General features: G+C 34.8%; 1 protein-coding gene across 4 annotated transcripts; it reads left to right on the top strand.

Annotated features, from left to right (window-relative positions):
* Nucleotides 1–48: 48 nt before the first annotated feature.
* LOC141820290 (uncharacterized) lies at nucleotides 49–27,701 on the top strand. 4 transcript variants are annotated; one of them, XM_074707581.1, is made up of 16 exons: nucleotides 49–156; nucleotides 4,076–4,290; nucleotides 10,243–10,379; nucleotides 10,462–10,572; nucleotides 10,682–10,783; nucleotides 10,926–11,034; nucleotides 11,121–11,321; nucleotides 12,154–12,322; nucleotides 12,461–12,542; nucleotides 12,632–12,722; nucleotides 12,954–13,050; nucleotides 15,593–15,686; nucleotides 16,578–16,650; nucleotides 21,098–21,271; nucleotides 22,112–22,234; nucleotides 27,284–27,701. In XM_074707581.1, exons 1-16 carry the CDS (start codon nucleotides 144–146, stop codon nucleotides 27,443–27,445), a joined length of 1,953 nt encoding a protein of 650 aa, XP_074563682.1. In that variant the 5' UTR covers nucleotides 49–143; the 3' UTR covers nucleotides 27,446–27,701. The 4 variants fall into 4 exon arrangements, with proteins under 4 accessions (XP_074563682.1, XP_074563681.1, XP_074563683.1 ...); XM_074707580.1 differs by having other exon boundaries at nucleotides 12,629–12,722; XM_074707582.1 differs by lacking the exon at nucleotides 49–156 and adding an exon at nucleotides 217–289 and having other exon boundaries at nucleotides 12,629–12,722.
* The last annotated feature ends 253 nt before the right edge of the window (nucleotides 27,702–27,954 follow it).

Below are 27,954 nucleotides of genomic sequence, written 5' to 3'. Positions count from 1 at the left end.
GCATAGGCACTGCCTCGGCGACAGATGCTCAGAAAGTTTAAAGGATCCGACCTCATTCCTATAAAGCTGGTGCAGCACCCCAACCTTGATCCTGAACCGCCCCACAGCCTTTCTCCCGATCGACGTTTGAAGCAACGCCGACAATGGATAACTCCGGTACGGTCCATGGTTCTAAATCCCCTTTCGGGGTTCCATCCTAATTTCTTCGACGCATACTGCTTCCCGATCTATGTCTAGGACTCCTTTATTGTCTTTTGATGGTTCCTTGATCGCCTTACTCGACATTAAGGTCTGCTTTGGCACCCAAATGATCATCTTCAATCTGGAACATTAGGGTGTGAACTTTAAGTTGCATGTCTCGTGTATTCCTGTGGGTGTTATATTGTTTAATTCACTATATATTTTGCTTCCGTTAAACTAATTCCTCTTTGTTCATATCTTTTTTTCTTCTATTTCTTGGTTGTAATCGTTGGGTTCACTGTTAGAATCGCTGGGTCGATACAGATTGGAAATAGACGATGATTAAGTTGAGGGATTTTGGTAATTGTGTTTCTGTTTACGGCATTCTAGGGTTCATGAGTTTTTTTTTAATTCACTCGAGTTCTGGCATGATATTTGCAATTTGAACTTACCATATTAGATATTTCTTTAGTAACTTATGAATCTCTCATCCTTCTTTGATGTCCCAAATGGTTATTGCTTTATCTAGATTTAATACTGGTTTGTTGATCCTTTCAAAAGTAATCCGTCCATGCTATGTTAGTAATCATGTTACTACAGGGAAAAAAAATCATATTTTCTCAAAAACCACAGATGACTAAGTTCTTACACAATTTCTTGTTTTCTCCCTCAAATTTCTTTTAATGTACTTAATAATGCAACCTCTATTCCTTATTATCTTACCTTTTCTACTTAGTCAAAAGTGTATGTTTGGTGCTTGTTCTGTTGAGATCGCCTCTAGGACATGTCACCAGCCACGCAGTATCGGAGTTGACTTCAAGAGGAGGAGGGAGACAACGAGCTACCACGATCCTGCAAGCACAAACACAATGAGAGGGAAGGCTAGGGGTGCCCTGGCTCGACCACTCCGACGCTCAAGTCAATCACCGGAGAAGGAGGAGAAGAAAAAAATGCAGTATGATGAAGAGGTTTCTCTGTTGTATGCGTACCTGCTGCCTCAAAAACTTGGGGTTATGTAAGCGAGGGTGAGAGAATGATGATGAGGACTTGTCTTATCGTTAATTAAGGAGAATATCCGCACGGTGGATTTTGTCAAAAGATATAGTCTTATCGTTAATTAAGAAGAATATCCGCCCAATGAGTTTTGTCAGAAGATATGTCCCATCAGGATGTGAAAAAATGTCCCATCAGGTGTGAAAAATGTCTCATCACTGTCATAATAACATGAAGTCGCATCATGTGGCACTATAGTGTCGCATAATTATTCAACTCCTTGGCGGTGATTTGACGAACTGACAAAGACAGAAGGGGGAATCAGTCTGTTGTTGGGCAAGACTCGAGGGAGAAGTTGGCCTGGAGTGGGGTTGAGCAGGGGATCGGGCATGGCTTGAATATAAGTGCAACGTGCTCGACGAGTTGGGAGTAGGACTCTGGCTCTTGGTACCTGGGTTTGGGGGCCATGGTCGTATGATCGACCAAGCTGGGTTCGGGCAGAGCGAGGAGGCCGAGCTGGAAGTCAGGCAGATCATGGTCGGCAGAGCCTGGGAGTCGGGCAGATCATGACCGAGTCCGAGTAGATAGTGAGTGGCCTAGTAGGGCTCCCGAGTGAGTTGGAGTGGGTGGAGTCCAGTCAACTTTGATATAGGGTCAAGTCAGCCTTGATGGTTAAGTCAACCTTCTGTCCGACGTGTCCCGACCTGAGACTGGTCTTTACGGGCCGGGTCATAACACCCATAATAGTGCTTGTGCCTAAAGTGGTCGAGTCCAACCAATTGATCGATATTGGGAAGACTAAGGTATTGGAGGAGATTAAGATATGATCAAGTTCAACCATGTATGTGCTTCTTGGGGTTGCTACTCTATGAAAGTGCGTAAAATGGTTTGTTATTGTTATCGTTATTGATCTGGTAAGCAAAACAATATGGGCCTTGTTGAAGGATCCATATAGCTGATCCCACGTAGTGGGATAAGACTTGATTATTATTGTTGTATTATAAATACATGTTCTTGGACTTTATGCCTCTATAATACGATTGTAATTAAGACTATTTAATTATGTTCAACAATGATAAAATTGTAGATTTTAAATTTATATTGTAGATTTTAAATCGAGAGAGAAAGTTATCCCTCGCTCCTTAACAAATTTCATAATTTGATTATGCCTACTTAATATTTTGTTTAATCATATATTGGCTAAAATAAATACAAATCAACCCGAATTCAAACCTACATAACCCTAATCATCACATCTATTCCATGAATTTAATTTGAAACCAATTCAACTTCAACTCGACATCCAAATTCTATTTTTAACTATTCAATTCAATTTATTTTGCCTTGTAAAAATTTTATAAAAATAAAATTTTAATACACAAAAACTTCAATATTTAATAGTCGATTTGACAAAGAAACATAGGTGCGGTTAGATGACTTACATGATAAGCAAGTTAGACAATTGGAAACATACCCAGTCGATTGAAGTATTCGTTGCTAAGTAGAATAGTTGAGAAAAGGCTTACCTGATCAAGAAAATAGTCAATTGGGCTGAAGTAGAAACAATAGCAGATTGCATGCTGAACTTGAAAGCTATAAATAAAGAGGCAAAGGGAGCTTGTCAAGGTTAATGAAAGTGAATGAACATTGGTAAGAAGGCTTGGAAAAGAATCTTGAGAAGAGCTCCATACTTGTATTGTTTTAGTTATTGTATTATTATTGTTTACTTGCATTTAATTTTATTGTTTGTTTTGTAAGCAAAACATTGTAAGAGGTTTCTCTATCTTTAAAAGGGAACTAGGAAGGAGAAAGATAGATATTCGAGGGGTGACTCACTGGATGAGGCCTATTCATAGGCCATGGAATAAGAAATGGAGATTTTGAAACACGTAATGTAGAAATGTTAGCCGTATCCATAAATTTTGTATTGTTGTTTGTTTATATATCCGTCGCCAACTAACAACTAACCAAGCGAGAACTTGAGTTGACAGATTGCAATTTCAGGTCACACCTATTCATGCTACCTCCAGCCGGTTCACATATCCTAACTGTATATACCATTAAACTTATCTTTGGTGCTCATGGCTAAGAATCAATGAATATTCAGTTCATATTTCAATATCAAAAACATTAGAGAAGAAATCAAACTCCAAAAGAATGAACTAGTGAATTAAATCGAAGGTAAATATTACTAATTTGGCATGGACATATTGTCTTCCTGGGAACAATAGTCACTGATAAATCCTTTATGTTAGTTCCCCTTTGCTAAATGAACATGTACAGTTGGTGCATGCCAACACAGTCAGTTTCTCTCTTTTGTATAATAGAGAGCTGTTGACAAATCATTAGCAACAGTGTACTAAACATACTCCTGGTTAGTGCTGGGAGGTACAACTTGATATGATATACTAACCATTATATATGGTGGAGTAATTTGAAATCTTGGCTACTTATATATATAGCTCTATCAATAAAGCATAACAATATACACATGCATGATATATTCATACTTGTTTACTTGGTTTTGTACATTTAAATTCTAAGGCAGACTTTGCATAAGATTTCCATTGACTTGGGGTTATTGTTTTCTTGCTATTTATAATTTATATGGATACTTTTAATTTTGTGTCTAAGGTAAATTGATCTCATGCATTGATGACATCTACATTGAAATCTGTAGAATGTATAGTATTAGTAGAAGATTTATGTTAAGAACGTATTTGAAACAATAACAGCAGAAAGAGCTCTAGGGAAGTGGAACAGTAAGTTGAATATGAAAGTATCTGTAAGCATTTTTCTTCTTGAAATGAAGTATCCCTTCATTTATTTTTTTTTCTTTTTTTTGATACATCAGACTCTATTCAAAGCATTCCTAATTTTCCTTGTCTTTGGATGTTGTTAGGGGTAAATCCGCCAAATTTCATTGTACCACCTGTTGAAGGTATTGCTGGAGGGGGCACTGGTTACGGGTGGACTGATGGTGGTGCTGAGTGCTCCAACTTTGGCAGAGGTGTAATTGATCCAACTCAGATTCCATCAGCAGACTTGTTGCAAGTATGGTGCATGCCTAGCACAGCAAATGTTGGCGAGCAAGACATGCCTCGGCCTTTTGATCATGTAATTCATTCTCATTATAAATACTACTTTTTTGAAATTTATCTTGTAGTTTTTAAGGGCAATGTTAAGGTTGTTAGTGTAAATCATCATCCTCATGCCTAAATTTTCTGGATATTATGACAATACATAATGCAACTTAAAATGTCAGCTGAAATACTTTTTGTGAGGTTCAGAACTAATGTTTATACATTTACAAACTCGTTGTTCTAATTTGCTGAATATATATTCTTGTACACTTCAATAGATGTTTTTTTACTCTGCTTCCTTTAAAAAAAAATTTCTCAATGATTGAGCAAAAGATAACACATGTCTGTAAACAGATATCCATTGCTCGGTAATTGTAATCATACTAAGTATATTTTCTTGTATGTTTCAATGGATGCTTGTTTTTTTTACTCTGCTTCTTTTAAAAAATATTGTTTTTCAAAGATTCAGTAAAATATAACAGATATGCCTGTAAACAGATATCCATTGCTCAATTAGTGTAAACATACTAATTCACCCGATGCATGTGACTGGAATGACTAAGATCCACTTGATACCTTGTAGATTTGTTTATTTTTCTTATAATGACGAAGAATAATGTGGTTTCATCATGATATTATCATTTTAGTCCTCAAGTGAAGAAAGTGAAAACATGATTTTGTGACATAAGACCTGCATGCATGTTCACTGTGAGAGAATTGCAGAACCTACAGAATTGTTCTTCCTGATTGGTTGAGGGGAAAGATCACCCTCATGACTCAAATGTGCATGAAATAAAGCGAATATGCATGTGCCTGTGTGCAATTTTATGGACCAACATAGGATAAGCTGGTCCAATAAAATAAAAGAGAATTGATATTCTGCGCGACCCACGCTGCGCGACCCCGTGCGTGACACAGCTGACCCCCGCCACTTCTAGCCGCCCTCGCCGCGCCGTCCGGTCACTGCTGACCGCCGGACCGCGCCTGATCGACGCGCCACTCGCCGGCGCATCCGTCGGTGTCGGATTCTGGCTGGATTGTGACCAGAATCTAGCACAATTTGGCCAGAATGCGGCCGGCAGTGGCACGCGGCGTTTCCGGCCAAATTTCGCCAGATTCCGGTCACAATCCGACCGGAATCCGATGTCGGCCGAAGCGCCGGCGAGTGGCGCGTTGATCGGGCCCGGTCCGGCCGCCGGCGGTGATCGGACGGCGAGGTGAGGGCGGCCGGAAGCGGCAGGGGTCGGGCGGACGGAACACTGTGCATTCCCACATTTGGACAGTCAGATCTGGCTCACGATCGCGTGATGGACGGTGGATCGCGAGTCGCGCACAGGCGCGCACGAGGCAGTCGCACAGAATATCAAAATCGAAAATAAAATAGGGGTTTAATATACTTTGTATTTTATTATTCAATTTACTATTTAAAATACAGATACTGTATTTTTCTAGCCTCAATGACACTGGGTTATTGAGTAGGTTTCACCAATTATTTGTAAGATTTCATCCAAGATTTAAAATTTTGAGTTGTATCGGAGTTTCGGTATATGATCAGAATGATACGATTTCGGTACTGTATTGTGTTGTGCCGATATGCTTCCGGTACTTTTTTAAATATAAAATATATTAATTAAAAATATTTTTATCAATATTTGATCATTAGAGATGCTTATTATTAAGTTATATTTGAGATGTTGAATATTAGTTTAAGTTTTGATTCGTGAAATGTTTGGTTCTTCTTAAGTAAAGTTGATTTAGATTAATTGAAGTCCATTAAGAAGGTTGAAGCTATGTTTAATTTAGATAAATTTTGATCAGTTTAAAATTAAATCCAATTTATATATAAAACACTTTAGTTTATTAGTAATAATATATTTTATAAAGTTAGGAATTATATTATATTTAATTTTTTTATCTAAGAAGGAAGAAAACAATTAATGAATAAAAGAGAAATAAAATTAAAAGGGGAAAATTTAATAGGGAAAAAATAGTTGTTTAACAAATAAATAATTCAACCTCTAAAAATAAAAATATAAAAAATATAAAAAAATAATAAAAAATATCACAGTTGCCGTCGCAAATGTTGCGACTCCCCCATGGAGGTCGCCGTGGGGATTATGGCGCTCTCTGCGCCTCGCGAAATTCGCTGTGGGGGTCGTGGTGCCTTCCGAGCCCTCACTGCGACCTTCATGAGGAGTTGTTGTCCTCTTTGTGCCCCCATGGAGACCGTTGGGGTATTGTGGCACTGTCTATGCCGCCACGGAAGTTGCTCGTGGTCGCAGTGCTAGTATTGTGGCTGTGCCCGTGTCAGTCTGTGGGCAGAACGGTAAATTCGGTCCGTGCCAACCGCCACGACACGAGATTTAAATCCTTGATTTCATCATAGTGCAATTCTTTCTCATGTACTCTCTTCTCTCTCATTGAGAGATTGTTTGCTTGACATGAAACTAGAATTGTGTCAACTAATATTAAAGCTCAATTGATCCTCTTTCCTTGTCTCCTCTACATAACATCATCAATCAACACTCAGGTTGTTGTGCAACATATCCTGTAATGCTCACAATTCACATGCTTATGATTCACACTTTCCTACGTATTGGAGCTTGACCCGTGCTAACTTGTACATCCTTTGTCGAAATCCACTTAATAGCTATACTCACCTTGACCTCATAGCCCACTTGCATGCTCACCATCCTGCCACTCATAATACTCCCTTGCAAATGACTCCTTGCAAGTTTGTTGCTATCTTCTCAATCCCTTCTCTTGATCCTCTAGCACACCCTTCATTGACTATGCTTTGACTGAATGAGTTAGAAGTTTCTCATTGCGGTGGAGGGAGATCACCAAAAGTGAAAAGAAGCGAAGACTATTATCTAACCATCTTAAGAGCTTGATCCCAAGCCCAATTCTTTCTCCTTATAGTATTGCTGGTATGGTGCCCCTCTATTCATTGCCTAGAAACCACTTCCAGCCTCTTCAACACTAGCAAATTATCATGCTATGCCTAGTGCCACTAATAATTGCTTCCCTTTCGTAGTCAGTAACAACCCTTAGTGTGGGGCTGCTTGAAAGTGGAATATGCAACAACTGATATAGGTAGTACATTGATTCTATGCCATGCAACAATGGCTACAAAATAAAACTATAAAGATAGGTTAATAAATTCAAGGTTCAAAATCTTGAATTGCACTGGAGTTTTAGATTTTGGTTGGAGCGATATTATTTCGGTACCATGTCAGTGTTTCGAGATACAATGCCGGTGGAAAATTAGAGAGGAAGGAGAAAGGAAATAAAAAGAATAAAAAAAGAGCGTAGATATACACTTAAATTCGTACTTTATGTCTCATCTAGAAATGATACAATTTTGACATTACATTGTATGAATAGAAGTTATTGTAGAATAACAAACATTATTTTAATTCATCTGGATACATTTTGTAGTTTGTCAAATGGTGTCATGTTAGTGTGATATTCATTTATATGATTGATACAATGACAAATGATAGATTTCTTGTGTCATGATTCATGACAAATAATATGGAGTTTTGATAATTTATTGGAACAATAGTTTCGATCATGCTACTCAACATGATATGAGATTTTAAACCATGAATACACTTACTATAGGGATATTAATACAAAATTATGGTAAAGTTGATCTAGATCCAAACAAATGGTAACTTTAACAATATTCTTACTTGCATTAACTTATTCTAACCATAAATCATTTTTTACTTTTTTATTGACTATTTATTGGATTTTATTATTTAATTAATTTTCTTAGAAAATCTCATGGCACATTAGTAAAAAAAAATACCCCATACCTTAGTCAACAAAAAACTTTATTGGGCTCAATATGTATCATTAATCCTATAGTGACAATTGTGAGAGGAAATAATGCTTTACCATCTTGAGATTTAGAGGCTAAGTGCAAGGATCCTGGGATCAACTATTTTGATTTAGAGAATGAGCACAGAATTGTTGATAATATTGAGGCTAGGATTGAATAATTTAAGAATTTTAAGAATTTATTAATAAGCTACTTGCTGAATTGACTAGAGGAATGAATTTTACACAAAGATCACTCAATTAAAGTTTACCCATCAAGAACATAACTTTACCAAGCTACTGCAGACAACAACATCCTCTTACTAAGGCTTTACCATGGAAGAACTTTGAAGATTTAAGCTCCAAGCTATGCTTAATCAACAACTACAACCTAGCTTGAGGGAGGTTTAGAATATTGTAGGATATCTTACTTCCTTATATAGTTACAGTTGTTAATTAGCTATTAATCTTTTAGAAGATCTTTGAGGATATAGGCAGCTATTACCCGATTCTCCTGATATATATATATATATATATATATATATATATATATATATATATATATCCATTTTAGTTGTTGCTAGTTTCATTATTTTCTAGATGTGGTATCATCTATAAGTATGGTTGCACAATATATTTTTGATTAAATTGAATAAAAATTTGTCTAATTTCTGCAATACCCAATCTATTTAAAATCCTTATACAGACTGTTTGCTTTTGAATAACTCTTTCCGAAAGATTTTATGATGTTCCATTAACTTTATTTATCTACAATGATATGGACTATCATATTGTGCATGTTGCTTATTCTTAGACCAACACTAAAAACTTGTTGCTTATTCTTAGACCAACACTAAAAACTCATTTCTTCATAGTTAAGATTTTCTAATTCTTATTCATTTTGTTTAATAAGTTATATATCTCTAAATTATTCTTGAAACTCAAACAGAGATATTAGGAGTTAGGACTTAGACTCTTTTTTTTGCCCTTTTAAAGTTTTTTTTGCTTGATTTCTAAATGAAATCCGTATTTAAAATTTTCACTACTTACCATTATTCTTTCTGTGTGAGTGTCTCTTATACAAATTGTAATAATAATTTCTTCATTTTTGCTAATATATTACCATCTTCCTAAAGGAGTTTCTTATCTTTCAATTTGTAAACACCTAGCAATACTACATAAATCTATACTCTTTCTGTAGGTTTTTTCAATCCAATAAATTCTCTTTTGTTGTTAATTTCAAATTTACTGAAAAACATATGATGGGATCATATTTTCGTGTTAACTTATCTGGCACTTATTTATTGTTTCTGAAATTAACAGTTTTTTCCAAGCTAGGGAAAGAGTTGTTTGATTATTTTATACAATAACATTTATTGAACTAGTTACATCTAGGGAATAGAGAAAAGTTTGGTAAATCTGATGGAATGACAATGCTAAAATGGAGGATACAAAAATAAATACAAGGAATAAGTAGTGTTGTAGCCTACTAGAAGGGCCTTTACTTTGAAAACTTGTTCATATGTAATTGGACAGAATTTTATCTGGAAATGAGTAGTGAACATTAAGGAAGTCTTCAAATGTCTCTGCTTTTAGCATGTTGGGTATTGCCTTGTCCATTTTCATGATTTTGAGTTCAATGGGACCATGCAATAGTGCATGCACAAACCTCTGCTTCTTTAGAACCAAGGTTTACTTATTCGGTAGTATTATGTAAATTTCTATATAAATTTGTTTCCAAGATTTTTTGTACTACTAATAAGGTGGTTAGCTGAAACTTGAATGGTAGATTTATAGTTCCAAGTAGCACCTTGTAACAACAGAAATGCTTATTTTACTTGACTGAATCATGACTAATTCAACCTTTCATATTAATCAAACCATCATTAAGTAAGGACCTTAAACTATAGACCGAAGCTATGCCAATGAACTGCAGCTTATGTTTTTTAAATCTTCAAGATTTTGTGCAACACATAATGTTATGATATCTTACTGAAACTAAAAATTACTTTGCATTTCAGCCAGATTTGTTATGTTAGTTTGATGTGAAACATATAATTCTTTTCTTATCATTTCCGACCATAACTAGTAGCTTCTCTTGCTTATGTTTTCTTCCATTTTCTTTAGTTTTTTTTTTCTGTAAATATTTTGGTCAAAGGTCTCTCTTTTGGCGGCAAGAAATGAAAAAGAGAGTGTTCAGATTGCTATGCGCCCCAAACTTTCATGGGCCAGTTCAGGCATGGCTGGCACTGTGCAGATTCAGTGCTCCGATCTCTGTTCTGCTGCTGGTGATAGGTTAACTCATGTTTTTCTTCTTCTAAGTTACATTTTAGTGTTTTAAGGTTTTACTTTACTTTGTTGACGGTAGCCCTTGTAGGTTGGTAGTTGGTCAGTCCTTGACCATGCGGCATGTGGTCCCGATCCTTGGTGTGCCTGATGCTCTTGTTCCTCTTAGTCTGCCAATCAGTCAAATAAATCTACTTCCTGGGTACTGTGTTTAATGCCAATTATCTAATCATGTTCATATCTATCATGATTTGCTGAGATATATTCAAGTAGTAGTTTTCTTTCACCATGAACTATTTGTTCTTTTGCAGAGAAACAACATCCATCTGGGTCTCAGTTGATGTTCCTGCTGGGCAGCCACCTGGTTACTATGAAGGCCTGATTCTCATTACTGCTTTGAAGGCTGATGCAGAGTTAGATCATACCATATGCACTGTTATTTATAGATATGCTACATAATGAATATTGTTCTTTGAATTTCACTTTTTGTAATCTGTAATGTTGAGTTATTTGCTCTCTTAGAGACTTATTGTTTGATTTTCTCCTCAATTGCAGATCTTCTGCGCATACACTAGCGAAAGATGACAAGTACAAGTTATATAGAGAACTGAAAAACTGCCTTGAATTGGTTGAACCCGTTGATGGAAAACCATTAGAGGAAGTGGTAGGATTCTAGTTCTGAAATTGCTTCTTGATATACTAAGTGAATAATTTTAGTATGTGTTTTTTGTGGCTTGTTTATCATGATAGGCAGAACGATTGAAATCAGCTACCTCATCTTTGAAGAAAATCCTTCGGTTGCCAGTGTTCCATGAGTTTTATGAAGATAATGGATCATGTGATATGATGGATGAAGATGCATTGTCAAATATTTCAATTCATTTGAAAATCAATGTCACAGTTTGGGATTTTACTCTTCCATTGACACCTTCTCTTCCAGCTGTATTTGGCGTATCCTTTGAACATTGGTGTTTTTGTTTAAAAGATTTGAATTTCATATTTCCATTCGTAAAGTTATTCAATCATATGCGCCAGATTACTAAACCACTTACAATATGTTGCTCTTGTACACTGCTTCTGTCTCGTCCCTTGTTTCTGATATAATTGGCTGGAACTTTTGTTTTCCATAACTATTTTGACTTTATTTTTTAAACTTATTTCCAACTTAATCCTTGAACATCATAGCAGATGCCATAATTTTGATATAAAGCAAACTGAATTTGCTAGTCATGATTAAAAATAACTATATCACTCGTTCTTGTTTTTGTTCTTTAGCACTACGATGTTGTGTATGTTTTCTATATCAATGTTATTAGGAAGATTCTTTAATTTTATGTTTGCCTTTTTTTTCATCATTTATTTTTCTACTTGAGTTAGATCAGATTCAAGTATGATAAAATCATAAAATAGTTTCTTTTTTTTTGACTAAAAGGATGGTTCATGAAGAAATTTGTATTATAATATGAATATATCCAGAGACGACTGTAAAATTGAGACAAGTTTGTTGAATTAGAGATGCCATAAGGAGCATAGACTATACTGTCCCAAATTGACTTTATTTTCTGAAAAATGAAAGTTGTGTTTTTGCAAATGCTCATACTGGCCGTGTTATTTGTAATCCTAAACTTTATAATATGCAATAATTTGCTTGTTAATAGCTAAAACCTTTTTCTGAATGCACTGTCAAATCCAATTGAGATTTGTCTATGAATCTATTTCTCAAAAGTATGCACCTTGCAAGGATATATCAAAAAACATTTTGTATTTTTTGACTTTTAAGTAGGTATCTGAAACTGTGATTGAGGATCGCTTTGGTGTGCAACATGGGAGTGAGGGCTGGTATGATGCGTTAGATTGTCACTTCAAATGGCTTCTTCAGTACAGGATAAGTCCATACTTTTGCAGATGGGGTGATAGCATGAGAATTTTAGCTTATACTTGTCCATGGCCTGGTATGCCATCCATGCCTGATCTTATATAAATTCTCCAAAAATATGGTTATTCTGATTTGAAGATCTAGACAAATTCGGAGAAGGTTTTTAGTATCACATTTTGATAGACAATCTTCTTTGGTTACTCCCATTATTTAGCTGACCATCCAAGATCTGAAGAATATTATTCCGATCCAAGATTAGCTGCGTATGCTGTACCTTATGCTCCCATTCTTTCATGGTAAACCTCAAGTTTTTCAGTGTATATTTAACGAGTTTATCTTTTTATGGTTTAGCAAATGTTTTTTATCACATTGAATTCAACAGTAGCAGTGAGGCAAGAGAGTCTCTGCGAAAGGAAGTCGAAATCTTGAAGTCAAAGCATCATTGGCCAAAAGCTTACTTCTACTTGTGGGATGAGGTGCTGTTATTTTAGACTACATTCTTACAATTAGAATAAATTTCTTAAGTCATATGTTGATATCACTAAGCCTGTGTTTTCACTGGTTACAAGTTAACATACTAACCCGTCCCTTGCTCTCTGAAGTCTGAATATGGAGCAGTAACATTATTGATGACACAGGAGCTCTTCCAAACAAGGTCATCATCATCTATTTCATTGTATATAACATGTTTATTTTAAACTGTGCAGCCATTGAATTTGGAGCAGTATGAATTGATTCGTAGCATGTCTGGTGACATAAGATCTTATGCACCTGATGCACGTGTTTTGACCACATATTACTGTGGTAAGAATTTTCATTTACTTGTTTGCATGTTATCGCCACAGATCGAGTGCATATATTTATCTACTATGAGGACAATTGGGGTAAACCTTTAAGTTATAGAGAATAAGATTGCCAATGATTTTTAAGTGCTTGCCAATTTAACACATCAAAACATAATGATATTAGCAACAATCTTTTTGACTATATCTGATGGACATATCACAAAATTTTGTTCCTAAGCATCTCTTGCAACTTCTTGATTTGGAAAGGCTATCTTGACTTATTCATTGTTTACTTGCATGGAAAGGAAATGAATTTGGGGAAAGAGAGGGGAAGCGAAGAAAAATGAAGTCTTGTGTTGACTTAGCTTGAGTAGGAGAAAGAAGAGTGAAGAAGGGGAAAACAAGGTCTAAGGATTTGGGTATCGACCTGTGTTGCCTGAAAAACATGTGATTTTTACCATTTTAGCACGGGATTGACTCCAATACCCCACTGATATAGTTACGCAAGAATCCTATGCCTGCGTGCATGCTCACATGCTTGTTGTTGGCATAAAAGCATGACAGATGAGGTAGTATTTGATTTTTAAAAAAGTATATGATTTTAAATGCTTCAAATAAATTTGATTTTAAATCAATTCTTAAAATATAATTTTAATGTTAAAATAAATTTTTAAAATTTTAAACTGTTAGATACATTTAAAAAATAATTAAAAACCTTCAAATAACTTTAAAATGTGATGAATAATCTTTAAGATTATGCTTGACTCTTTAGAATATTTAGAATTATATTTGCGCTCTTAGTTTTATTAATCTCCATGTTTATAAGCGTAATGAACATGTGATAAATATTTATTATTTTAGTTTAATAGTTATTCAAAAGTTTTAAATAATATTCCTATGTGAAGATATTTATTCTATTCATCTTATATTTTTTTATTAATAAAATAATTTTCTTATATTAATTTTGTTAATGTTATAATTATGAAGATAGTTGTGACAAAAGAAATTATTAATGTAATTAGCATAAATGCACTTAAAATAGGATTAGATGAAGACACCAAATATAGATTTTGGAAAGACCTAGATGAGGTAATACAAAAAATTCGGTCAAATGAAATAATTTTAAAAAGGAGATCTAAATGGGCATGTATGAGTAATAAATGAAGAATATGATAGGTGCATAGGGTTATGGTTTTGGAATAAGAAATGGAGGCAAAACTATATTTTATTTTGCAATAACATATAAACTTATAATAGCTAATACAATTTTCAAGAAAAGAGAAGAACACTTGGTTATGTTAAAAAGTGAAAACAATAAGTCACAGATTGATTTTCTTATGATTAGGAAGCAGTATAGAAAAATTTATAAAAATTGCAAGATGATCCTGGAGAAAACTTAACTACCCAACATATGTAGTAGTGTTAGATATACACCTCAAACATAGTATCAATAGAAGAAAAATGTGCATGACTGTTAAAATTAAGTGGTGGAAGTTAAAATATGAAAAAAAACGTATTTAAGGAGAGGGTAGGAATACAAGTATTAGGAGAAATATGTCACAACTCAAATACAACATGGAATAAGATGATATTAAAATTGAAAATGATAGTCAAGAGCGTACTCGGTAAGTCAAAAGGACGTGAACCACTAAGTAACTAATTTTGGTAGTGGAATGAGAAAGTATAAGATAAAATGAAGGAAACGAACAACCTATAAGTTATTATACACTTGTAAGAACGAAGAAAACTTAAAAAAGTATGCAGTAGCTAAAAAAGAGACTAAGAAAGCAGTGAGTAAAACTAAGAATGAAACTTTTGAATGCTTGTATTTACAGTTGGATACAAAAGGAGGGAATGTAGCTAAACTGAGAAAAAGGAATATAAAAGATCTTATCCAAGTAAGATGCATTATAGATGAATGCAATAAGGTATTAGTGAATGATGAGGAAATAAAAGAACAATGAAAGATGTATTTTCATCAAAATTTTAATAAAAAATTTAGGTGACCAACTTAACTTAGGTAATTTAAGTAGGTTAGAGGAGTATATAAATTTAGGTGACCAACTTTTTCTAATGTGCGACAAGGGTAAGGGAGAGGCAAGTGGAGAGTCCGAAGTATGGGAAATTGCTACATTTGTTGTAGGATTGACCTAGTTTTGATGGAAGTTGGACATTATTGGCTCCTAGACGCTCGTCATCTAATCCCTCTTCCCTCTTGAGTAGGTATGATGTTACTGGACTATGAAGTTCTATCTTTTGTTTCAAGTGCCCACTTCAAAAGTTCATGGTCATTGGAGATTGGTTCCTGTGAGTATTAGTGAATTGTATTCAAACAAACTGTTTGATATCTAATGCTTCTAATGGAGTCATGAATATATAAATGGTCATCTTATTCTTCTTAATTCGCTCCTGCTTTGGTAGTTATCTTGGCACATGCTCCTGTATGACAGCATAATCCTTCAGATTTATAGCAGAGCTGCTGTTTGTTTTGCTTTTTATTTGTTAATAATAAATTCCAGGTTTATGGTGATTGTTTCTCTCATATGTTGATTGTTATACAGGACCAAGTGATGCACAACTTGGATCAAATACCTTTGAGGCTTTTGTTAAAGTTCCAAAGTACTTGCGTCCACATACTCAAATTTTCTGTACTAGGTATAAAGAATTACTTTTGGTTATTTTCCTGACTTGGGATGCAAGTCTGGTGCATAGGGCCTAGCTGCACCAGATTATGACTACTTTAATTGATAATACAATGCTCTTATTACTTGTGGCTGGCTAGGTGGTACAACTAGCTTTTGTGTTGTATTGATGCCTATTATTTATCAGCTATTTTTATATGAATTGTAATGCATCACTTTTTTTTTCTTTTTGCATTATGATCTTTCTTTCATGTTAGAAATTTTTTAAGGTTATAGATGTTGTAGATTCTCAGTCATATATCCACATAAACACACCAGAATTCTGGCAGAGAAGTGTTGAGCAATCCTTTTTTTTCATAAAGTTTTGCTTATCGTTAACATTTTGTTGTTTTACTGGATGAACCTCCAACAAATGATTTTATTAGTATAATTGTCCTATTTATCAAACTTATTATTTTATCTTACAAATGCTCAAACCTCCTAACTAGCTTAATACATAATTTAACTGAAATTTTGTTTGAAACTATGAAGCATGACCTACTTGTTATACAAAAGACAGACAGGAACCATAGTGCCAACTAGGTAGGGTCTGGTACATGGATCATATCTGACCATTACATTAAATAGTTCTATGCTTACAATGTAGAGATCAACTGCTCAAATAATTCCAATTTTTATATCAATTGTTTGACCAATAAACAATTTTGTTGAAATCCAGAGGATAAAATTTCACAGGTATAGGTGCATGATTAATGTTATCATAATGATATTCCTGTTAGGTTCAATTATGCTGATGCTGAATCATTCTTCCTTTGCTTCCTTATTACTAGTTTAATTGATATTTGCTGCAAACTGTTATAACTTATCTTAAGCACACCTTTTCATTACACCATTGTTCTGGCAGCGAATGGGTATTTGGTAACCGGGAGGACCTAGCTACTGATATTATTGCTGAATTACAGCCAGAAAATGGGGAGGTAACTTGGTTTATCTTTTCTGTTTGGTTTAGCTTTCTGATGTTGAAGCTTCTTTATCTAAGTTTGCTGTCTGTATTCTAGTTTGTCTATTTTATGATTTACAACTTTGTTGTGTACTTTAGAACTTTATTCTTTTGGTTGATTTTAACTAAAGTAGCGACCAATGACCAGTGTTAAGGCCATTACATAAATAGAAATAAGAGATATTAAATTTAAAATTAATAATTATTACCATCCAAATAACTAAGTATGAGGCATGCAAAATTGTACGGAAACAAACATCTAATGTTAAAATTATCATCAAAGACCACATGATTCTTGCAAATACTTTAAGTTTTTAGCCTGAATTTGGTATAGGTTGAGGATAACCCATCCAAGATGCACTCTTTACTCTATCAAATTTTATCTTCACTCGAGTGTTATTTACTCATTGGTATTACTTTCCTCCGTATTTATGATTCAGTCTGGTGCCAAGAAGATCAACATGTCCATCTACTTATTATCTCAAGTGGTTAGGCACAGGATGCCATCCCGTGTCAACAGAAGAGATTGATTCTCCAGTAGACTGAAAAGAAGAAAACCTATGGTGAGAAAGTTATGCTCTTTGAGATCCATCTCCACCACCATGATATGCAAAGGCAAACAACAAACTTAGATCTTTATGCAAAAAAAGTATCCGAAGTTAGCAAAACATTAATGATATTGTTTTGTCGCCATATTGGATTAGGGGAAATTAGTAAAAATAATTGTAGCTAAAAAATATTTAACATAACATATAAGAAAAAAAAAATCCTAAAACTGATGTTTTATTAACAATAAAAGATTTAATTAAATAGTATTTATATCATATCAAGAACTAACACTTATTAGTTCTTACGAATGTGAGTATTCATATATAACAATAAATTTCAATTTGGAATGCTATTAATAAAAAATACAAATTATTCATATAACTATCCTATAGTATTATCTAATTACTATATAAAAATAAATAATGTAAAAAATACAATAATATTTATCTATTATTTAAAGAATATAAATGTGATTTATATAATAAATAGCTTAGTTTATAGTCTAATTCTTGATATAATAGTAGAAACACATTTTTTTAATTAATACAATTATTGACACTTACTATGATTTATATGTCTAATAATATTTTAAAAGTTCTACATTCTCAATTTAATATATAACTAAATGTATAGTTAAATTATTAACAGATGAGCTATTTACAATATTTAGTATTAGTTTGTTGTTTAATTATTATTTTAAATTTTGATTATATTATTAATGATATAACAAAGTACTGTTATTCTATACAATTTCTGTTATATTGTAATATCTCAATATGCACTATTATTTTAAAGTGATTAGATATTTGATGGTAGATAGTTGATGGATCCATTTGCTTGTCATGCTGGCTGGCAAACTAACCCGCAACCCTCATCCTTTTTCAACTGGACTTGGGACCGACTTTGGTGGGTTTTTGATGGTAGATAGTATAATTACTAATTTATAAATAAAAATATGACATTAATAATTATTTCTAATTAAATATTTAATATTAAATGTGAAATAACAATTTAGTTTTATCATAAAATTGTGAATTCATTTTATATCATATTAGGATAAAAAAATATATATTATTATACATGATTTAAAATCTTGTATTGTGTTGGATGAAATGATTGAAATGTACCATTCTGAGTTTGTCACCAAGACAATGTCTCCTTTGGAGGCATCACCGGGCCCGAGCGGCGCCTTCGGACGGTATCCCGGCCGGAACACCTCTGTCAGTCCATCGGCTTAATGAAAATTTTCGCCGGTATCGCGCGATACGACTTGAGATTTCAATCCTTGGCAGTGGCAGAGTGCCCATGCTTCTCTCAAGCGTCCACGGTTCGATTCCCAACTATGGCGCACTGCATGATATTTTTCTCCAGTGGGATGAAAGCCTGGGATGTTGGGCTGCTGGGCCGCCTGCTACTTGTGTTTTCGGATTTACCTTGGTGGCTGGTGGGAAATTTCCGTGGGGCTTGACCGGTTATCTCCAGGATTAGTCGGTTCGAAGAGTTGGATACCTGAATTATAAAAAAAAAAAAAGAGGATATCAGCAGGTACGCAAAATGAGAAAAAACTTACAATCCTCCTGGTTCAGGCAAAAGGAGGAATGGTGGCTCTTGCCTTTGGCTCTGGCAGTGAGTGATGGTGAAGATGGCTATGGTAACAACACGGCATGGAAAAATAAAGGAGCAGCTAGCTGTTGGCTTGGAAAAAGAAAAGAAGGCTGCCGACCTGCTGCAAAAAAATAGCAAACAGATCTGTTTCTGTTGGCTGGAATTAAGGAAATAGAAAGGGAAATACTGATGCTGTGTTGCTGGAAAAAGAGAAGACAGGAAAATAAGATCGGCTTGTTGCTTTTGGAGGATGGATTTGAGGAAAAGAAACTGTTGCTGTGTTGCTGCTTGGAAGAAGGGATTGCCTTGTTGCTGATGTTGGTTGAAAAAGCAGCTAATACTGCTGGAAAGAAGCTGGCTTCTTGCTGGAAAATTAGCGACAAGCTGTTGCTGGTGGTGGAAGAGGGGAAGAAGGAGAAGAGAGAAGAAGAAGTAGGAGAGGAAGAGGAGGTGCCAGATGGAGCGAGTGGTGCGTGCAAGATGGCCAGCACGTGGAGCATGCAATGGTGGTACAGAAAACACATAAGAAAAGGGGAAAGAGCGGAGAGAAAAAATTTCCTCAAAAATTCTCTAATTCATTATAGACCGATTGAATCAGTTTAATCCATTTACAACTTGGTTAGGCCATAACTTGGCCAAATCAAACACAAATCCACCTCGTTTAAGCCCACATATTTCTTATCTCCACGCCTACCCGATGGGATCAATCCCAATCTAATCCGGCTTCAACTCAACACCTATGTTACATGTCCAATGATTCGGTTCGTTTATGTTGTCAATTCAAAATTTTAGCAAAATTTAAATTTGATATTTTTTTCTTTTTAAAAATCAATACTTAACAGGGGCATTAGGAGTTCACCTTTGTTTTAGCTATTTATTGATCCCACGTAATCAACTCTCCTACAACATTGGCTGCCAGTGCATGTGTCCTTTCATGCAGCGGATGAAGACAGGATAAAAGTTCTGCCTTCTTTTTTCAGTCAGTTTAGAAACTTGCACGAGATCCCACAATGCACCTCCCGCTTCTAGGGCTCCATCATTGCTGCCAAAAGCTCATTCGAGCACCCATTCCCTCTTCAAGTGTGTCATTTGCTCTCATCCATGTGCTCTTGCCAGTTTGACTCCATGCAAGTTTGGCCACTTCTGTCCAATGATTGCTGGCCCTCTCGTCGTCTGCCTTTGCTACAACAAGACAAGCTCACTGACTGCTCTGTCCATTTCCAAGCAAAAGCCCAAGCTGAGCCTCCTGCTTAATTTTTTTTCCCAATCAACCACTGGATTGCAGCAGCTATGGAGGTGTGATCCTCTTATGATCTACCAGAGGTGACCCTGATTTCCTTAGGCCACCAGTAGTTCTTGGTCTAACTTTGTGGACCAGCCATAGTCTCTAGTTCAGCACATTCTGACCCATCTCTCCCACATCAAAATGCCGGATTCCCAAGGCGGCCGATGGCAAGATGGAGGTCACCCTGGTGGATCATTTGGTTTCCCAATAAATCCAGAATCTCAATATATGCAGAAATTGAACAACAACAACAACAACAACAACAACAAAAAATCATTGTCTAAATTCATCAACACAACCATGATAAAGCTCAATATAGTCACAGGAAATTCAGTAATGAGTAACCTTTGATCAACTCAAATATCCTGTTATTGCATTTCAATTAACTCATAAACCATAGTAATAAAATTGGCATTTGCAACTATGCATAACTAACACATGCTGAAATAAGAAATGATGTCCTTTGGCAAGCAACATTCTCCTCTTTTTTATCATTTAAGAGTAAAACTAGAATCCTGATCTCTCTTTCTTGCAATCCTTTGAGTACACTTCCCTCTTGATCTTTGCTAATTCCCCATCCTGGTATCTTTATTTTAGGGGAGGTTAAGGAAGTTATGTTATTTGGAGAACTGATCATGTTGACTTTTGTCTCACCTCACCAATGCTCATATAGTCCGAGACTCTGATGTCTATTTTGGGATTTTCCTTGTGGATCAGTTCTTCATTTTTCAATTCATTCCAACCATCTTTACTGTATTTGAACTTTAGTCTTTTACTGTGTCGTCATTGACTCATAAGCACAATATTCAAATTTATTCAGTTCACTTCCAGGGTTTTTGGTAAAATTTGATCTTGAGCATCGCATTATTCTTCTGAAATTATAGCTCTTTTAATTATTGGATGCTTATTCATAATATTCCTTTGGGTTTAACCCTGACTAGTTTCTCTCTTGTTTATTTGGCCTCACTTTATTTTGCCAATATAGGAATGGTGGACATATGTGTGCATGGGTCCTTCAGATCCTCAACCGAACTGGCACCTTGGAATGCGTGGAACACAACACCGAGCAGTGATGTGGAGAGTTTGGAAAGAAGGTGGAACAGGATTTCTTTATTGGGGTGCCAATTGCTATGAAAAGTCTCTTGCTGCCAGTTCTGAGGTACTTCTAAGATAATGTGATAATATATACCATTCACCATTTTTTTTTTCAGAGTCTTGGAGTTCCTCCTTCCACAAGAGATAGAGCTAAAAGGGAAACAATCTCTGTTTTCTTCTTTATCACCTATTTAGGAGAGGATAACTTGATATTGCAATGTGCATGAAGCTATATTTTAATTTTTCTGGGTCTGCACAATGATTTTCCAACTTGAAGAGTTTTCTTGAGCTTTTTGCCTTGTTTCTGACTGAGGATCTTAATCATGTCTTAGCTTAAACTTACAGTGTTCCATTTGTTCCGTTTTTTCTTCTTTTTTTTTTTTTTACTTTTAAGTTGTTCTTTTCTTTTTCTTCTGCTGCTGCTGTCGCCATATAATATATCAGTGATTAAAGATTTGTAGCTTCTACCTTGTTCTTTTGACTGAATAAATATATATCCTAGTTACACATGTGAGTGTCTTGATGATGAAAAAAAACTGATAGCGTGAAGGTGATATGCAAAATTGATGACAGGGAATTGGTACTTTATGACTAGGCTTTCTTTGTTGCTCTTGTCATCATTTGAATGTTACTGACACATGTTCCATTGCGTTGGTTATTAGTAGATGACACCAATGTGCATTCTTCACTTTTACTTTTGTCAGACAATCTGTAAATGAAGATAAATATCACTCAATCATTTTATTATTTCAAATATTAAACAGTTCATTCTCACAGGCATGTATCTTTAATTTTGCCCATGAACTAGAAAAAAGGTTATTTACAACTAAAATCAGTGAGTATTGGTACTAAAGATATTGATTTATTATCATATAATGTAACTAGATTTAAACACTCATGGCAGGTAAAATTTCGCCGTGGTCTTCCTCCTGGAGATGGAGTTCTTTTCTATCCTGGCGAAGTCTTCTCTTCATCACATGAACCAATTGCTTCACTCCGCCTAGAACGCATTCTCAGTGGAATGCAGGTAAATTCCCCTAACCCGACTTTACAAGTTTTTGAACATAAATCACCCAGAAAACCATTTTTACAAGTATGTTGTTATTGTTGTCCTTGTTTGTTCTTCTTTGTTATGGGGTGAAGCACTTTAAATAGATGGGTGCCAAGGAGGGGAATGGATGAAAGAAATTTTAGAAATATTGACAGAAAATGAGAGAGAGGACGTGATGTGCTCTGACCCGTTAACTTTTCCTTTTAAAGATTTTTTACTCTAGCAGTTTGAAGTAAACATAGAAGAGTTTCTTATATATATGTAGTTAAACAGATTGTTTCTACTTTGGAAATTTAAAGTAACTAAAACAGAATTTGTTATATTTATCTATATATTGATTCCCTTGTCCAATTTCTGTATTGCCTTCTCCACTCCCAAGTAAACATGTCATAAAGGGTGAACGGGACTATATGTGTTCATCACAATAGTGTTACAAACTTTTGATGGGCAAGTGACTTTGGTAAACTTGGATAGAGTAGAGAAGATGCTCATTTTTATCAGTATCTCAATTGGAGACCGTAAGTTGTGCTTAATGAAGTAAACGGATACTAAGTGGCTAACTCACTTTAGAGTGGTGGTGGAACACTCAATATGACAAATTATCATGGAAACAAATATAGAGTGTTTCCAATGATCTTCGACAATAAGTTATAAGTCTTTAAATCCTAAACACTTTTTTTTATTATTTTTTAGAAATGGATAAAGTTATGAAATTAGAGTTCTTGCTTTTGTTGTTCTGTTCATGGTTTGAAATCTTATACTGTGCCGAGAGAAACGGTTGAAACGTGTCGTTTAAGTAAATTACCAAAATTCGATACCTCAGTACCAAGATTCAAAATCTCAAGTCATGCTATAGTTTCAATTTTTGATTGAAAAGATACTATTATAATATTGTATCAACGCTCTGATGCATGTTTCCAGGAGGTTGAATGAAGAAAGAGATGAAACAAAGAAAGAAACATTGTTTCCACTAAGTTATCAAGTTTCGATAATTTACTAAAATAATATGTTCTAACCGTTTTGTATGACATAGTACAAGATTTGAAACCATGCTAGGCACAGACAATGTCTCCTTCCTATGTTTCATTTCCTTCTTTTTCAGCTCTAATCTATTACTGGCACCGTGCATCTGAACGCTGACATGATGCCAAAACAATATCGTTCTAGTTAAAGATTGAAATTCGACACGACTTGAGATTTTTAAACTTATAGTTTGGTTAAAACTAACAAAAAAAACTAATCATCTCATTAGATTACATTTTCTCTAATAAAGTGATAAACAATCTCTATATATTGTCCTCTCATGAAAAACAAGGTTCGAGGTTATTTACATCGCAGGCACCTTGATTGTCAAAATAAAGCTTCATAGGCTTTGTGGAGGTCATCAAATGCTTAATGCAAATGTGTACATGTAGTTAGAGTTGTGACCCCACATCCTCTCTAAATTCGACCCTAGCTATTGTTTGTTTCTTGTTCTGGTAGGAAAATGAGGTTATCTCTTAACAGAACAAAATAGCTTAATGTAGATCTTCAATCTCTAGGGAAATATATTCAATCAGCGTAAGAGTACCCCATAATCTAGAATGACATCAATCACCTATCTTTGGAGCATCTTGTAGGTAAAGTAGGTTCCATATGCTGCTATCTAATAGTCTTGACATAGGTTCTCAAGAAACTAGTTGATCACGATATATCAGGTTCCTTATTAGTTAATTGCTACCTCTATTTTGGTACCAATATGACCCTAGAATCTATTGGCAGATTTACAAGTTTAGTTCCTATCATAACAACCTCTTTAATCATGTCAAGTACATGCTTATGTTGTGCCTTTGTTAAATGAGCAAATTTTAAACTAAAGTACTTTCCCTTCCCCTCCTTAACTCACTCCATCCCAGATGAGGGTCAAAATTTTCCTTCCCCTTATTTACCCTTCTCTCCTCTTCCCTCACCTCCTCCCAAATAGAGCGTTAATAACGGAGGATTAGAAATACAAGGAAGATTAATCTATTTATTTGACCTACTAAAGTAGTTGTACCAAATTCATTATGCTTTATCAAACATTTAGTTGAGTAAAATTCAACCTTGTATCAGTATCACATACTCATACTTAACAAATTAAATTTTATGCCTTTGACTAATAAAATATTATAAATTAAAAAATTTGAAGAAAGTTCTATATTGTTCAAAACTAAAAAGATGCCTTTTATTTTCATTTTATTAAACGGACGTTCAATGTTGAAAAAAATATGAAAAGAGCACCCTATCTAATTTTTCACCTTAAAAAATACCCTTGTTCTAGCACCTTGTAGTAGTCTTAGCCAAAACTGATACAAGCGCACCTACAACTCTAAATCCTAAACGAAACTACTTTAATGTTAGTTAAAATTGCTCCGACATTGATTAAAACTATTCCAAGTTGGTCAAACTTGCTCCAACACTATTGTATTAGTTTTAACCAAGTTGAAACAATTTTGACAACTTAAAAAAATGTTAACCAATGTTAGAGTAATTTTGACTAACATTAGAGCAGTTACAAGGTTGTAGGCACTTGTAGCAGTTTTAGTCAAAATTATTACATGTGTAGTAATGCTAGAGCAATTTTGATCAAGTTAGAGCAATTTTGATTAATGCTCGAACAATTTTAGGGTTTAGGCTTGTAGGGATGTTGTAATAGTTTAAGCTAAAACTGCTGCAACGGTACTAAAACAAGGATATTTTGGAAATGAAAAATGGGATAAGGTGCCCTTTTGATATTTTTTTTTTCAACACAGAGTTTTTGAGGAAAATGAAAAAAGGGGCATTGTTTTGGTTTTTGCCCTTTTATGTTACCTAGATTGATTATCCTAAGCCCCCCATTACCTATCAAGTGTGCTTTCTTTTCTTGTACCTATGAAAGTTTAAAATGCATTGGGTCAACCGAGTTGAGAATGTATTGCTTGAGAATCCAAGCTTTGTATTGCTTGAGAATCCAAGCTTTACTACCTTAGACCTAGAAATGCCATTAGTAGTGGATTTTTCCATAAAAGTACTTCTTTAGTGAACACATGATACTTCTTTTTTGCTTAGACTTTTATCCAACACCTACTTTGTTATAAATTGCTCGTCGATCTCTAAGCATCATGTTCAAGAATTTGGAATCTAATGTGAACCAAATTTTAGGTATTTTTTCAATTCTTCCCCTTGTAATTTCAAGAAGCCATTTTCTTCCTCAAAAATTTCAATTCGTGAAGAATTATACTATTGTTTTTTGCAATTGGAAGTTCAAATGTCTCTTAAGAGCCTTAAGCACCTTTTGGAGAGACTTCATCTTGTCCGTAGATCTAGACAATGAGTTAGTCAAATATGCAATAGTTTCAGTCTATTTTGGAAAAAAAATTACCTTAGTGTTGCGTATGAAGATTCTTCATCACAACTAGAGCTTTCTTCTTTTTCACAAGAAGATTCCATTATATCGTTTCCATAAAGGCAATGTTTCTTATTGCCTATAAACAATTATTCTGCTTCTGAGGATTCAGATGATGAATCATCCCTAGTAGGCTTAGCTCTAGTTACTTGGCCTTTTAGTGTCCTTTGCTATTACATTTAGAGCAAATTACATTAGCTTTGATCTAGTTTTACCTTTATTCTTCTTCTTTGGGTCCTTAAAATTCTTTTTGATGTTCTTCTTGTTGAACCTCTTGCTTTTCTTCATTATTTTTTTCACAAAATGTGTCATCTTACTAGCAAAGACTTCAGTTTTACTTTCAGACTTGCTCCTTTATTCCAATGAAGATATTCTTTTTCCTTCTTTTACTTCTTTTCTACAACCAAAGCTAAAACTTTCTCTTTTGTCACAAAGTTATCTTGCACATGTAATTCGTCTAATTTAACAATGAATAAATCTTGAGATACTTTCTGTGCATCTACCATAAATGACCAAATTGAGGTCTTGGGCAAATTTCAAGGCATACATTCTCAGTCTTTCCTCCTATGGTGTGAAGACAGTTGAGAACCTCCTCGAACCTTCTGCGCATTTTGCTAATTCTGCAATTGATTGATTAATAAATTGCGTTTTGCAATACAAGAGTCTCGTGTACCTTCATAAAACTCAGTAAGCTTATCCCACAAAGTACTTTTGGATGGGCTAAATTTGCTGCATTGTTCAAGTCATAATCCACATTGGAGAGTCATTATAGCCTCTGCGTTGGCTTGTGTATTTTTTTTCATTCTGGTGGTCCAATTTTAATTTTGAGTTGCACTCCAAATTCATCCATCGACATCTTGAAACCTTCCATTACAATAAATCAATTGTCAATATCGTTCATAAGATAATATTTTATGCTACCTTTCCAATATGCGAAATTAATGATTTGAAGAAAGGTAGATGCACCGTGTTATAGCTTTCTTGCATCATGATTCTTGAATCTACTCCTAAGCAGTTAGTTCCTCAAAAGGACATACCACTTGGTGGATCAATAGGTTAGAGAGGAGGAGGTGAATAACTCATCACTTTCAATTTCTGAAGAGTTATATGTTGGAGAATTTGACTGTGGTATATATATATTTTTTAAAAATGTACACATATATAATCTTTTTGTTTGTTTCAGAGAGATTCTAACTCCTGTATACAGTGTTATGGGTACTAATTAAAGTAATTTTGTTAAAAGGTGTTGAAGCTATTTTATTGAAAAAGGAAAGGATAGAAAATTAGGCATGAGAGTAGGTCTATTCTTCCTGTTATATATCTAACAGAACAAGGATATGTCTGGCCTACAACAAACTCATGTTAAAATTAATTCCCTATTCCATATAGTCATGATGCCCTTGTGGCTTGTGATTCGGTTGGAGGTGTTAGTTGTTTGATGACGAAGAGCATTGAGGATCTACATAATAAAAGCTGTATGTGACTAGGAGAGGCTTTGTTTAAGTTGATGATGCAATAAAAAGCACCGTGGCAAATGGTGTGGCTGGCCCCATGCCTGCGAACCACAAATGTATTCATATTCCGTGTAAATTGCATACTTGCTGATCGTCCTTGTGGTGCAGGATATTGAATATTTGAAGCTCTATTCTTCACGTTTCGGAAGGGATAAAGGCTTGGCTCTTCTGGAGAAAACTGGCGTTTATCTTAACCCAGAACGCTATACGCTCGAGCATTCACCGATTGACTTAATGCGAGCTGAGATCTATCACACATGCGGAGCCTAGAAGATACTCAGTCAGGGAACAAACATCTACAAGATTCATTTCCTGCGCCCTTGGCCTATCTCGACATTTTTGGGTGTTTTGATATCTATTTTTGCTTTAAGGTCCTTGTCTGCCCCTTGTCATTCCTTGCCTTGAATTAGTGTAGATAAGAAATATTATAGGAAGGATACCTGGAGCACTATTTCCAGAAGCCTGTATATTTAGATATTCTTCATGTGAAATTCAATTTGGGATCGCAGGCGTCTTTTGTTAGTTATATTCCAATTCGATGGTCAAATCAGTAGTAGTTGTCTACGTTCCTTTTTCTGTAGAAAGATATTCCCATTAATTAATTGTAAGAAACTAGGCAATGCAGGGCGGAAATGTTGCTTTTTGAATTTTACCTCTTATTTCATCAGTCTTATCATAAATTCAAGTTTTTATTTGAGCAAGGTTCCTTCCAGCTGCGCTTTAAAGTGGTACGTACAGATGTACAACTACCCCCACGTAACGCCATTAAACTCTCTTTC

The sequence above is a fragment of the Curcuma longa genome, unplaced genomic scaffold (assembly GCF_044706935.1).
Source record: "Curcuma longa cultivar G26 ecotype Majalengka, Jawa Barat unplaced genomic scaffold, ITB_CL_G26_1.1 utg31682_np1212_342060_RagTag, whole genome shotgun sequence".
Lineage (NCBI taxonomy): Eukaryota > Viridiplantae > Streptophyta > Magnoliopsida > Zingiberales > Zingiberaceae > Curcuma > Curcuma longa.
The sequence above is the reverse complement of the archived record's forward strand: the minus strand, read 5'-3'. Positions and strand labels throughout refer to the sequence as shown.

Bases quoted from the DNA above. Each gene is read 5' to 3' on its own strand.
- LOC141820290 (XM_074707580.1), top strand. The intron at 12,723-12,953 runs GTGCTGTTATTT...TAAACTGTGCAG, and splicing joins ACTTCTACTTGTGGGATGAG to CCATTGAATTTGGAGCAGTA. The intron at 16,651-21,097 runs GTAACTTGGTTT...TTGCCAATATAG, and splicing joins TACAGCCAGAAAATGGGGAG to GAATGGTGGACATATGTGTG.